Source organism: Nerophis lumbriciformis, linkage group LG09, assembly GCF_033978685.3.
Source record: "Nerophis lumbriciformis linkage group LG09, RoL_Nlum_v2.1, whole genome shotgun sequence".
Taxonomy (NCBI): domain Eukaryota; kingdom Metazoa; phylum Chordata; class Actinopteri; order Syngnathiformes; family Syngnathidae; genus Nerophis; species Nerophis lumbriciformis.
The window spans coordinates 32,293,877-32,308,769 of NC_084556.2; the positions used below are offsets into that span (position 1 = coordinate 32,293,877).

At 38.4% G+C, this 14,893-nt stretch overlaps 2 protein-coding genes across 3 annotated transcripts in view; both read right to left on the minus strand.

Moving 5' to 3' along the window:
• The window catches only part of dhrs11a (dehydrogenase/reductase 11a), a 78,860-nt gene extending 75,203 nt beyond the window's left edge, over positions 1-3,657 (minus strand). The window contains exon 1 of the mRNA XM_061961936.2: positions 3,227-3,657. Coding sequence (XP_061817920.1) covers positions 3,227-3,358 — 132 coding nt within the window. The 5' untranslated portion in view covers positions 3,359-3,657. The remainder of the gene's footprint in view (positions 1-3,226) is intronic.
• Positions 3,658-9,513: 5,856 nt separating this feature from the next.
• Positions 9,514-14,893, minus strand: part of ggnbp2 (gametogenetin binding protein 2) — a 36,776-nt gene continuing 31,396 nt past the window's right edge. For both annotated transcript variants that reach the window (XM_061963300.1, XM_061963299.1), the window contains exons 13-14: positions 10,200-10,415; positions 9,514-10,124 (exon numbers count right to left, since the gene is read on the minus strand). In XM_061963300.1, the coding sequence (XP_061819284.1) occupies positions 9,894-10,124; positions 10,200-10,415 (447 nt within the window). In that variant the 3' untranslated portion in view covers positions 9,514-9,893. The remainder of the gene's footprint in view (positions 10,125-10,199; positions 10,416-14,893) is intronic.

Consider the following 14,893-nt stretch of genomic DNA (forward strand, 5'->3'; position numbering starts at 1 on the left):
ATTATACATGCATTATTATTGTGTATTATCATTAAATCGATGAGTAATTTGGTCTCATTAAAATAATGGCAATAATATCGTTTATCGGCAATAATTGGTAGGTCAGTATATCAACAAGCAAAATATCGCCAGGCCTAAGTGTTTGTACTGTAAAATGTGGTTCTATAAGGAAGACACACGTGCAACCCCAAAGGGAATAAGCGGTAGAAAATGGATGGATGGATGGAAGTATTTTATGTTTACTTAGGTAGCAAAGCGGGGATAAGACTAAGACTTAAAGTGTGAAAAGCCATTTTGAGATATTTGATCCAAGCTGTCAGCCAGAGACTCCTAAGCATCCCCCTGACACCACTTTGAAAATGTGGTGAGGCAATTTAACACTACCTGAAGAGAGAATTGATCACTCCAACACTTTCAGCAGATGGATCACTAGTTACCGTACTTGCAGGCGCATGGTAAGCAGCCATTATCTTCCTTTCTAAAGTGTCACTAGAGTATCATGCTGTGCGGTTACTTCTTCACTCCTTGGTGTTTCTTTGACCTCTCTAAAGAAGGTTGTCCAAAAAAGAAGATTGCACAAAGACTCAAACGTCTTAGCAGTTTGGTGTAAAATGCCTCATTGAACCAAACACTTGAGGAGTGTAAAGAAGTGGGAATACAAGCAAATCCCTGTTATACATTGGCATCTGTTACCTGGTTATGGTTATGGTTATTCAGCATCAGACATGCTTAACCTATAAAAATAGTAAGAAGATGCAGAACATTTTTGATTCTAACATTTCTCTAGGGCGATTATTATAGATAATTTACTTATGAGTTAAAATGTTTTTATTTACTAGAAAAATAAAATAAATTATGTAGCAATAGAGTGTAGCTTATTCCACGGAGGGCTGCACAGTGGAAAAATCTATTTTGCTACATATGTTTTTAAATTTGCAAAAAAAGATAAACAAATGTTATACATATTTGAAGACAAAACTTATTTTATTAGTGGCTATTTTTTTATAAACAAATTGAATATTTTCTCTTTACATTGTGCTTTTTGTGGCGGAATTTTCCCATTTTTTGTGGGATTTCTTTGTTTTTTTATGTTTATTTTATTTCCACAATGTGCCACAGACCACCAAAAAACTAACCGCGGGACAGAAAGGGGCCCCGGCCAACACTTTAAGTTGAAGAAACAAAGAAGCGGGACTGAAAAAAATAAAACAACGGAAAACTGTAAATAAACTATAAAGCCTGTGAAGTGATAAACAAAAAGGAAATAATAAAATGTGTATAAAAAAAAAATAATAATAATACAAATTATCACACACATGTTAAGTGTAAAATAACAGTTTGAATTGATAATGATAGAAAACGCAATATGTTAACATAAGTAGAGAGATTAAAATTAATTAATAAATACCGTATTTTCCGCACTATAAGGCGCACCTAAAAACCTCCAATTTTGTCAAAAGCTGACAGTGCGCCTTATAATCCGGTGCACCTTATATATGGACAAATATTGAGCCACAACAAACTTCATTTTCATAAAGTTTAGGTCTCGCAACTACGGTAAACAGCCGCCATCTTTTTTCCCCCGTAGAAGAAGAAGCGCTTCTTCTTCTACTGTAAGCAGCCGCCAACTTCATTTTCCCCCGTAGAAGAAGAACTTCTTCTTCTACGGTAAGCAGCCGCCCAGTAGAAGAAGCGCGCGGTGCATGCTGGGATATATGACGTTTCATTTCCATTTGTGTGTTTATGTAAAGACCCCAAAATGGCTCCTATTAAGTGTGTTGTCTGTCTAATTATAAATAATGCAGACGAAGCGTGTTGGCTGAGTTCTCAACGTTTACTCACAGCGTGCTCATAACCACATTCTAACTGCCGGCATGGCGAGTCTTGGCGACATACAACAACGCTTCTCAGGGCTACCGCGCATGCTCGTCACTCCCGTTGCATGCTGGGTAGTGTAGTTGTTATGTTCCCTAGCCTAGCTCATAACATCACATTAAGAGACACGCTTACGCGCTTAATTCAATACACGCCGTCATTCCGGGTGGATTGACAAAAGAACTCCAGCCGCTAGATATTGGTGTCAACAGGGCATTCGAAGCTAGACTGCTAACTGCGTGGGAACAGTGGATGACAGAAGGAGAACACACGTTCACCAAGACGGAGATAGCGCCGGACGACATACGCCACTATCTGCCAGTGAATCGTAAATGCCTGGGCGGATATATCAGTCTCAAATGTGATCCGAGCTTTCAGGAAGGCAGGAATTGTCACTGAACTGCTGGACAACAGCAGTTAATGACAACTTCGACGAGACGGAGCAGGCCATTTTGGATGCCGTATTCGCCCAACTGTTTAATTCGGACACTGAAGAAGAAGAATTTGAGGGATTCGTGGATGAGGAATAATTTCATAAAATGAGCTTTACATGTTTATTTTGTGTGTTGTGTTGTGTGACATTAACGTTTGAGCAACGTTGAGTTATCGATATATTGTTATTGCTCTGCACTATTTCGAGTGTTACTATATTGTGATTGCACTAACGTTTGATTTACGTAACACGAGTAAATCAGCTGCATTTTGGGAGTGAACGCTGGTTTGTAATCTATTAATAAAGTTTGACTGACCTATCTGACTGTTTTGTTGACATAGGTACGCCTTATAATCCGGTGCGCCTTATATATGAACAAAGTTTTGAAATATGCCATTCATTGAAGGTGCGCCTTATAATGCGGAAAATACGGTACTTCAATACTGGAGCAACCATTAGACAGACAGACAAAATAAATTAGGCATGATAGTGACCAATGAATGAAATACACTGGTTAATATTGTTGAAATTAGCATGCACGCTTCTGCTGTTAAAATGAATAATGAAATAATTTGTTACATTTAATGTTGTTGATGTATTGTTTCCTGTGTGTAGTTGTAAAAGCAAGTCATTGGTAAACAATGAATTGGAAATGTGTGTCCCGATCTATCTGTCATTATATTTAATGACGGCGCCTGTAATGAGTGCACTTATTAATTAAAGGTGAAAGCAAGTACATTATTTGCTGTACAAAACGTTTGTTTTACGATGAAAATGTGGTTTTGTTACCTAACGTTAGCTGAAGTTGTAAAGCTAGCGTTAGCGGTGTACGTGCGTTAGCTAACAGGTACAGTATTGGCACTATATACTAGCTTCTCCCGCGTCAGGCTTAATATTTGATGAGATTATATTCAATACCTCTATTTTGTCGACATTCCTGGCGCAGCCGACCACCCGCATGCCTTGTTGGACCAGCGCCCGGGCCACAGCCGCTCCAATGCCCACCGAGGCTCCGGTCACCAGGGCCACTCTGCCTTTCCACCGCTCCATCGCCAGCAACGCAGAGTCCTCGCCGGCGCACTTAAGTACACTTAAGCCGTCGATTCTTCAACTTCGGTCGGCTTGGTTCCGGTAGGCGTGAACCGGTGACAGTTACGATTCACACTGTCCTCGATGTGCAGGACGCTTCGATGTTTAGTGCGCAGCATCCGATGGTGCGTAAAGCAGATCCACGCGCCCGTCTGGATGACACGAGTCCTGGCGGTGTTAAATGAGTGTTTCACGACGCCGCCCACTTGCTTTTTCACATCTCCTTGTGCTCATAGTGCTGTTGATGTCTGGTTGACGTCTGCCGCTTACTGGTAGACAACAAACACTGCAATTGATTTTCTTTTCCCAGCATCCCCCGCCCTCGCGACCCTGAGAGAGACAAGCGGTAGGAAATGGATGGATAGTATCAAACCCAAGGCCCGTGGGCCGGATCTGACCCGCCACGTCATTTTATATGCGTCAATAAAGTACTTTATCTTTTCTTACTAAATGTATTAATCCTTTCTGTTTTGACAGAAAAATTCTGATGTACTGCAGGCAATCGCATGTATTTTATTCAATATTATTTAATAATGTAACAAATATTATTATTATTTTTTCTAAAAAATACAACTCAAATATCAATCAATCAATCAATGTTTACTTATATAGCCCTAAATCATGAGTGTTTCAAAGGGCTGCAAAAGCCACAACGACATCCTCGGCTCAGATCCCACATCAGGGCAAAAAAAACTCAACCCAATGGGATGACAATGAGAAACCTTGGAGGGGACCGCAGATGTGGGGGACCCCCGCTCCCCCAGACGACCGGTGCAATGGATGTCGAGTGGATCTAGCATAATATTGTGAGAGTCCAGTCCATAGTGGATCTAACATAATAGTGAGAGTCCAATCCATAGTGGATCTAACATAATAGTGAGAGTCCAATCCATAGTGGGTCTAACATAATAGTGAGAGTTCAGTCCATAGTGGATCTAACATAATAGTGAGAGTCCAGTCCATAGTGGATCTAACATAATAGTGAGAGTCTAGTCCATAGTGGATCTAACATAATAGTGAGAGTCCAGTCCATAGTGGGGCCAGCAGGAGATCATCTTGAGCGGAGACAGGTCAGCATCGCAGAGATGTCCCCAACAGATGAGTGGTCCACCCCGAGTCCCGACTTTGGACAGCTAGAGCATCATCCATGGTCACCGAATCATCGAAATATCTGCTTGACTTATGAATGAATCTGTAATAATAATGTTGTTCATGTTAATAATAACATGAACAACATTATTATTACAGATTCATGTTAATAATAGGGCAGCATGGTGGAAGAGGGGTTAGTGCGTCTGCCTCACAATACAGTGAGTTCAATCCCAGCCTCGGGATCTTTCTGTCTGGAGTTTGTATGTTCTGCCCGTGACTGCGTGGGTTCCCTCCGGGTACTCCGTCTTCCTCCCACCTCCAAAGACATGCACCTGGGGATAGGTTGATTGGCAACACTAAATTGGCCCTAGTGTGTGAATGTGAGTGTGAATGTTGTCTGTCTATCTGTGTTGGCCCTGCGATGAGGTGGCGATTTGTCCAGGGTGTACCCCGCCTTCCGCCCGATTGTAGCTGAGATAGGCTCCAGCGCCCCCCGCGACCTCGAAGGGAATAATTATAAGTTTGGTTAGAATTGTATGAATTTAGGTTGGGAAGTAATTCTAATCTGTAATAATAAAAAATAAAAAAAACTATAAGTTTTGTTTTTCCTAATAATGAAACAAATATATCATACATTACAAACTTGTTTTCCATCCATCCATTTCCTACCGCTTGTCCCTTTCGAGGTCGCGGGGGGTGATGGAGCCTATCTTAGCTGCATTCGGGCGGAAGGCGGGGTACACCCTGGACAAGTCGCCACCTCATCACAGGGCCAACACAGATAGACAGACAACATTCACACTCACATTCACACACTAGGGCCAATTTAGTGTTGCCAATCAACCTATCCCCAGGTGCATGTCTTTGGAGGTGAGAGGAAGCCGGAGTACCCGGAGGGAACCCACGCAGTCACGGGGAGAACATGCTAACTCCACACAGAAAGATCCCGAGCCCAGGATTGAACCCAGAACCTTCTTTTTGTTTGACAAGAAAATATTTTTAATAAATGTACTGCAGACAATTGCATATATTTTATTCAATATTATTTAATAATGTAACAAATATATATATTTTTTTAATTCTAAAAAATACAACTTAAATATCGGCTTGGCTTATGTATGAATCTGTAATAATAATGTTGAATGTAGAGGGGGGTGGGGTTACCCACATATGCGGTCCTCTCCAAGGTTTCTCATAGTCATTCACATCGACGTCCCACTGGGGTGAGTTTTTCCTTGCCCTTATGTGGGCTCTGTACCGAGGATGTCGTTGTGGCTTGTGCAGCCCTTTGAGACACTTGTGATTTAGAGCTATATAAATAAACATTGATTGATTGATTGAATGTTAGAATTGTATGAATTTAGGTTGGAAAGTAGTTCTAATCTGTAATAATTAAAAAAAAACCTATTAGTTTTGTTTTTCCTAATAATGAAACAACTATATCATACATTACAAACTTTTTTTGTTAAAACAAAAATAAAAATCTTGTGAATTCAAATCAAGTTATCCATAAAATTGTACATTGTGAAAATAAAGCACGAAAAGTGCGATACAGTGAGAAAAAATGTAATTACTAATGCTAGTGAGACTGATAAAGTAAAATGTTAACATGTAACACATCTTTTGAAAAGGGAAAAACAAACCTTTAGATTCGTGACATTATCATACGCACTTATGGGTAAAAAACTAAATTAGTAAGAAATACAATTATTGGATTAAACTATGTAAAGTGGACCTGGGTATGTTCTAAAAATACAGTCAACATAGATACAGTAGAGTAAAATTATATATTTCTATTTGGGCGGTCAAAAGTCAGGTGTTACCTCATGTACTTAATCAAAAATAAATGATCACGTTAATCATATATTTACAATTTATTCTGATCGTACATTCTCCTTTACCTTAATTGCGGATGCTTGCCTGACTGGCGGCCCAGGTTGATGGACTTGCAAATAAACGATGTGCATTCAAGTAAAACATTTTAAAAATGTTCCTGGATGACATTATAATAATAAAAATGTAATTGTGTCTAAATATTGGGGTATTTTTTAAAGTTAATTTAACTTATGTAAGCAAGTAATAACCTGAGTTTAATCATAATCCAAATTCAAAAGTGTGGGTAATCTGATGTAAAATAAAATATATATGGAATAGAATATAATAGCTTTATTGTCATTGCACTTAAAAATATTAGAGTGATTTTCAGATATACTAGTGGTAGAAAGTAAAAACAATGAAAACAGATATTTAAAAAAAGCACACAAAGGCATAAATAACATTAAAAAAGTTCAACTACTAATGCTAATAACATTAATACTGTATTACAGTAGTACCTTGATTGAGATGAATTGGTTATGTGAGAGAACTTTTTAACTCAAAATACTTTTTGAAAGCACTAATGCTTGTGGTGGAAACTAACAGACAATGGGGACGGCATGGCTCAGTCGGTAAACGGTAAATGGGTCGTACTTGTATAGCGCTTTTCTACCTTTTTAAGGAACTCAAAGCGCTTTGACACTATTTCCACATTCACACACATATTCACACACACTGCTGGCGGGAGCTGCCATGCAAGGCACTAACCAGGACCCATCAGGAGCAAGGGCCGGTAGAGTGGCCATGCCAGCTACCTAAGGGTTCCTGGTACGATCCCCGGTTTCCGTCGTCCTAGCCACGTCCTTTGTGTCCTTGAGCAAGACACTTCACCCTTGCTCCTGATGGGTCGTGGTTAGGGCCTTGCATGGCAACTCCCACCATCAGTGTGTGAATTTGTGTGTGAATGTTGAAATCGTGTCAAAGCGCTTTGAGTACCTTGAAGGTAGAAAAACGCTAAACAAGTATGACCCATTTACCATTTGCTCCTTAAGATAATGGTGACACTTTTGAATTAATTCTAACTTCATTTGAGGGACGGCGTGGCGCAGTGGGAGAGTGGCCGTGCGCAACCCAAGGGTCCCTGGTTCAATCCCCACCTAGTACCAACCTCGTCATGTCCGTTGTGTCCTGAGCAAGACACTTCACCCTTGCTCCTGATGGGTGCTGGTTAGCGCCTTGCATGGCAGCTCCCTCCATTAGTGTGTGAATGTGTGTGTGTGAATGGGAATGTGGAAGTAGTGTCAAAGCGCTTTGAGTACCTTGAAGGTAGAAAAGCGCTATACAAGTACAACCCATTTATTTATCATGTGCTCGCGTTACACCATACTTGCCAACCTCTCCCGAAAATCTCCCGATTTTCAGCCGGAGCTGGAGGGGGCGTGGCCTCCAGCTCCGGCCTCCATGCACCTGAGTGAGGACAGCCTCTTTTCACAACGGGAGGACAACAGGGTGACAAGAAATAAATCATCAAGACGAGAGATAAATTGTATTATTATGTTTATCTTACCTAAAAATAAATCCATCCATCCATTTTCTACCGCTTATTCCCTTTGGGGTCGCGGGGGGCGCTGGAGCCTATCTCAGCTATTTTGCTAAAAACATCAAAATTAATTGTATTTCTATTTGTATTTTTTCTGACTCCTTATTACATCCAGGCATTAGAATTAAAATTAAATTATTAAATTAATTAAAATAAACATATCTGAAATAATTAATTTTAAATTATCATAATTCATTTAAAATGACCATATTTAATTATTAAAATAATTGCTTGTTTATCAACAACTTTAGCATTTTTTCATTACATTTTGAAGCTCTCAGAAGCCAAGTTATGTTATATTCCTTAAGATTTATTTATGCAAGTTTGAAGTATCAATTATCTAAACACAGTTTTGTTTGCATATTTTCAGGATGTAGCTATATATATATATATATATATATATATATATATATATATATATGAAATACTTGACTTGGTGAATTCTAGCTGTCAATATACTCCTCCCCTCTTAACCACGCCCCCTACCACGCCCTGTCCCACCCCCAGCCCCCACCTCCCGAAATCGGAGGTCTCAAGGTTGGCATGTACCGGTATGCGTTACACCGTCTTTCTTGCACTGTTGTCCAGCGCTTTGGTTCAGCTACAGCTATTGTGATGGGCTTTACAAATAGTTTGTTTGATTGATTGATTTTAAAAATAAAAACTAACTTTTAGACGATAATTATTGCATAAAAACAATACAATTTAATATACTACTAACAACTACAGATTTTTTATAAAGTAATGTAATAATATACAACATTTACCTTACCTTGTACGGTCCTCCTTACAGATGCTTCTCCGTCAAACACACCTTCAGCAGCTTTTCCATATTTTCAAAGATAAATGTCCACCTTTTAACTATAATTTTAAAATTCTTGACTGGCGTCATCGACTCATTCTGCTTCAATATGGTGCAGACAAGAAGTGATACGCTCGAATTGCTTCGCCAATTCATGTTTTTGACAATTTTTGTCTTTAATTTTAATGTGTAGCATCCACTTCTTTTTCTGAGCACTGTTCTTCACAATCAGTTTTCCTTCCCATGCTTGGAAAACAAAGTTACGTATGTCGATCTCTTCCTGTAAGCTAATGTTGGCGAGTAAGACCGGTTGTTTTGGCCGAATATTACAGGGTTCCCTGTGACATTTGCTACACCAACAAATGTATGCTGGTAACTAAATTTTTTGCTTGCAACTTAATGCGTAACAATTAGTCGAGAGACAGTCTGAAACACTCTTAAGTTGAGGTATCAGAGTAATACTTTGTTTAAATAAATGCAATTTTTTATATCTTCATTGAATTTATTGAAGCCTGTTTAAAGGTTCCTGTATCCTATGATTTTTCAGTTTGCGGACTTTGCTGAAAAAAACGTCAAACCACCTTGCTATATTTAAACTTCGGACCTCTCATTCACTTCAAAATTCCAGGCACGTATGTTTTTTTTCCCCCTAGTGTGTCATTTCAAATTCAACAAATTTCATGTAATTTATAGTGTTATTCTAAAGGGACAGTGAACATTAAAGCACTCAGGCCGAGAACATTAAACCCTTAATTTATAAGTTTAATTGGAACCAATAATAAAAGCAAAAAAGGGACAACAAATTGATGCAGATTAATAAATATTTTTTATTAAGTACATTTTCACATTCTGCTCTTGTCACACCACAATCCTCATTGTAACTGGATGTTAATCTCTTTGTAAAGCCCACTTAGAATGAGAACAGCCTATCACCATAAAACATAACAGAAGACAATAAAACCCTCTCCTGTAAGACTAACACATGACCCACAAGTCACAGATTGCAAAGTTTGATGTGTGATACCACCTTATTACCACTAAGTTACAATGCTCGGCAATGAGAATCACCACCGATAAAGTTGGAAATTAGAGTCTGATCTTATAAGTGAAAACCTGAGGCAAATCACATTTGATCAAAAAAAAAAAAGAGAATCAAACGCCAAAGATGAGAACATTTAGTATATGTGTCAGCAGTGGTCATGAGGGAGATTTTCCCTTGATATGTCATGAGTATACTTATTTGGTTTGCCGCGGACCGAATTCCTTGTAGTTCCACAGCAGTAGTTGGTGAATTTCTCTTTCAATAGCTGTCGATACTTATGACGGTTGCTGCAGAACAACTGATGTCTTTCTAAAAATGTCTGAATTTCATCCTGGGTGAGACCATCCTCTTCATCTGACATCACTTCAGAATCGTCCTGCAAGAAGAATGCAAGCTGAGTATATACACAACTTTTCGGAAGGTCTAATAGAGCATTGTAAATCTCACTCACCAGGAGGTCCATTAAACTCATGTTGGGCTCTGGGAGTTTTGAATCAAGGCTGAGATTCCGCTGATGTATCTTCGATTGTAACTTTAGTGCAAACCCATCTTCGGTCTTGTCGCAGCATAAGGAGGAATTTAGATCTTTGGTTTGGCATATATGAGATGGCGGTGCACTGTGACTCATGCTCCCCCCAGATGAACTACTAACTTCATGGTTGTGTCCCTGCAGACATATTTTACAAACTTGGATTACATTTTTTCAAAAAAGAATGCCATATACATAAACACATATATATACAGTCGTGGTCAAAAGTTTACATACACTTGTAAAGAACATAATGTCATGGCTGTCTTGAGTTTCTGATCATTTCTACAACTCTTATTTTTTTGTGATAGAGTGATTGGAGCACATACTTGTTTGTCACAAAAAACATTCATGAAGTTTGGTTCTTTTATGAATTTATTATGAGTCTACTGAAAATGTGACCAAATCTGCTGGGTCAAAAGTATACATACAGCAATGTTAATATTTGCTTACATGTCCCTTGGCAATTTTCACTGCAATAAGGCGCTTTTGGTAGCCATCCACAAGCTTCTGGTTGACTTTTTGACCACTCCTCTTGACAAAATTGGTGAAGTTCAGCTAAATTTGGTGGTTTTCTGACATGGACTTGTTTCTTCAGCATTGTCCACATGTTTTCAATGGGGTTTAAGTCAGGACTTTGGGAAGGCCATTCTAAAACCTTAAATCTATCCTGATTTAGCCATTCCTTTCTCACTTTTGACTTGTGTTTGGGGTCATTGTCCTGTTGGAACACCCAACTGCGCCCAAGGCCCAACCTCCGGGCTGATGATTTTAGGTTGTCCTGAAGAATTTGGAGGTAATCCTCCTTTTTCATTGTCCCATTTACGCTCCGTAATGCACCAGTTCCATTGGCAGCAAAACAGGCCCAGGGCATAATACTACCACCACCATGCTTGATGGTAGGTGTGGTGTTCCTGGGATTAAAGGCCTCACCTTTTCTCCTCCAAACATATTGCTGGGTATTGTGGCCAAACAGCTCAATTTTTGTTTCATCTGACCACAGAACTTTCCTCCAGAAGGTCTTATCTTTTTCCTTGTGATCAGCAGCAAACTTTAGACTAGCCTTAAGGTGTTGCTTCTGGAGCAAGGGCTTCCTTCTTGCATGATAGCCTCCAGTCCATAGCGATGCAAAACACGCTTGCCTGTGGACACTGACACCTGTGTTCCAGCAGCTTCCAATTCATTGCAGACCTGCTTTTTGATGGTTCTCGGTTGACTCTTGATCTTCCTGACCAATTTTCTCTCAGCAGCAGGTGATAGCTTGCGTTTTCTTTCTGATCGTGGCAGTGACAACTGTGCCATGCACTTTATACTTACGAACAATTGTCTGCACAGTTGCTCTTGGGACCTTAAGCTGCTTTGAAATGGCTCCAAGTGACTTTCCTGACTTGTTCAAGTCAATTATTAATTTTTCAGATCTGTGCCGAGTTCCTTTGACTTTCCCAGTGTCGCGTTTGTAATCGAGTCTAATGACTGCATCACATGAGCCCTATTTAAATGGGCTCAGAGAAGTCAACAGGTGTCGTCAATCATAATTACTCACATGAAGTTAAGAGGCCATGCCATGAAGCTAATTTGATTTGATTGTAACTTTTCTACATCACCAAAATTGATAATGTATGTAGCTGTATGTATACTTTTGACCCAGCAGATTTGGTCACATTTTCAGTAGACCCATAATAAATTCATAAAAGAATCAAACTTCATGAATGTTTTTTGTGACAAACAAGTATGTGCTCCAATCACTCTATCACGAAACGCATTTGGCTTGATAATCATGGCGGACTAAAGACAATAAAGACTCTCTGAGTAAACGGAGCCAACAAAGTAGGCCTATGCGATATATAATATATTATATTAATGGCGACTTGTCCAGGGTGTACCCGCCTTCCGCCCGAATGCAGCTGAGATAGGCTCCAGTACCCCCGCGACCCCGAACGAGACAAGCGGTAGAAAATGGATGGATGGATGATTATACATAATCTATTTAGATGCTGGTCCGTGCGGTCAAATTAGACATTTTAGCAGGGTAATGCCAACAATCTGTCCCGACTCCCGAAGAAAATATTGTTGCGTAACTTTACAAATACATTTGGCTAATCGACATTAGTAAAATGTGGCATAAGTACTTAGTAAACCATCTTGCAAGAAGCATAAACAAGAGAAACCTACAGCGTCAATTGCCATTCGAAGTTCCTTGGAGTAGGATTCGATTAGGATTCGGCTGCGTATCTGGCAACCTCCGTCATGAAGAGTGGGCGGGAACTACAGCATTTTGACCGAGATTGCAGTACCATTACTGGCCACATTACTACATATGGCTCCTTTAATGTTTTATTGTGCATAGTTAATTCCCACATGACATATTTCTGCTCCAACTCTTAATGGATCTGTACAGCATATACCGTATTTTTCGGACTATAAGTCGCAGTTTTTTTTCATAGTTTGGCCGGGCTCCAGTGCGACTTATATATGTTTTTTTCCTTCTTTATTATGCATTTTTGGCAGGTGCGCCTTATACTCCGGTGCGACTTATACTCCGAAAAATACGGTACATGTACATAACTTAAAAAAATACTTATATTAAAATATAAACAAAGATAAGGGCATCATGTAATGTGAAAAGGCTGACATGTTGATACTATTAATGAACATAAAAACAAACATTTGCCTTTAAATATATGGATAACATTTATAGCCTTATTAGACATTACGTTCACACCCCAACCCAACACTGTCTTACCTAACATAATGAATAATCCTGATTAATAATCGTGATTTCAATATAAATAAAAATAATCTTAAGTAATATTTTGGCCATTATCGTGCAGCCCTATGTATAAAACTAGATCTAATATATGAACACTGTTTATTTATATGGACAAAAAGTGCAGTTACGTCTTATAGCAATGAGGTGCCATCTTGCAAAATTTCCACATTTATTTTTACTTATGTTATTATTTTGTTTATAATGCTTGTGTTTTCATGTGCACTTTCATTTTTTACTTGAGATACATGAAACAGTGTTTGTATCTACAATAACGTTTTTCTTCAAAGGAAATAATTTTGAATGTGTTGTGGGGTTTTTTTTTCCAAAAAAACCTGGTTAAAAGATTTCAGTATAAGTACTTTAAAAAAAATGTGAGCACATTAAAAATACCGCGATAATGATAACCATGATAAATTTGGTCACAATAACCAAGATAAGAATTTTTCATATTTTTGTGTCCACGCACACACACACACACACACACACACACACACACACACACACACACACACACACACACACACACACACACACACACACACACACACACACACACACACACACACACACACACACACACACACACACACACACACACACACACACACACACACACACACACAGAGAGAGAGAAGTGTACATTATTTCTAAAATCAGAACACACTATCAAGGAGCCAAGGAAACCTCCTGAATATTTCAGTGCCTAAAGCGCACGGACATGCATGTGCCCTGTGGAATTCTAACACATGTAATCATTAATATAGTGATACATATGCAATTAAGTGTATATTGTCTTTAATGTCAGTAAACACTAACAAGGAGGAAGGATACGTGTTTTTTGTTTTTTGCATATGACCTGCTTATACTGTAGTGTACATAGTTACACTGCACTTTTCTCTACAAAGGTCCTAACTTGATTGTCAGTTAAATAATGTACAAGTCTACCTCTGCCTACATGTTCAATATTGAAGTGCAACTTTGTCAATACTTTATTTAGCTATTTTATTTATTGTTTTGGTTGTGAATATTTGAGTGTACCCAACCCACTCCTTAACGTAATTTATTGCTTTTGGTGGTGATTTTTATTCAAGTGCAAACATTTGCGAACAAAGTATATTTTATTGGTGTGTCAAAAAAGAAAAAAGTTAAATGAATCGCAATTCTTATTTGTAACGATTCATTTTATTCTGTCCTGTTTAGCCACTCAGGCAAACCATATTGTTGATGTAGATTGCACATATCTGCTGATTTACTTGAGAAAAGAGACATGTTGGATACTTCTCTAGTTGCTTTTAATTGTATTTGACTTTGTTTGGACAGCATTTTATTAAAAGCAGTTTTCTTCTCAGTAATAGAGACATGTATCAGAACTGTTTATTTTACAAAGGATTGTAATTAATCATTGAATTGGCACCGAATGTTATTAAAATGTTAATGTTATTACCGGTAAAAGTATTAATTCTGAATCTAGAATTGTTTTGAATCGATTTTGAATAGATTCTTTACCCCAAAGAATCGAATAGAATCGTGTGGTGCCCAAAGATTCACAGCTCTAATATTATTATTTGTGTGTTTTATTTAACTTGGAGATTTAAACGTTTACATTCCAATTAAGGTGTTAAAATATGAGAAATACAAGTTTATTGCATTTGAAAGGATATACATTATTATATATTATATTAGCGCATTATTATGTATTATCATTACATCAGTGGTTAATTTGGTCTCAAAAATAAGGGCAATATTATTGATTATCGGCAATAATTTGTAGGTCAGTATATAGTCAAACAAAATTTGTTATCGACCCAAGCCTAGTCATGCAGCAATACAATTTTGATTAACTTGT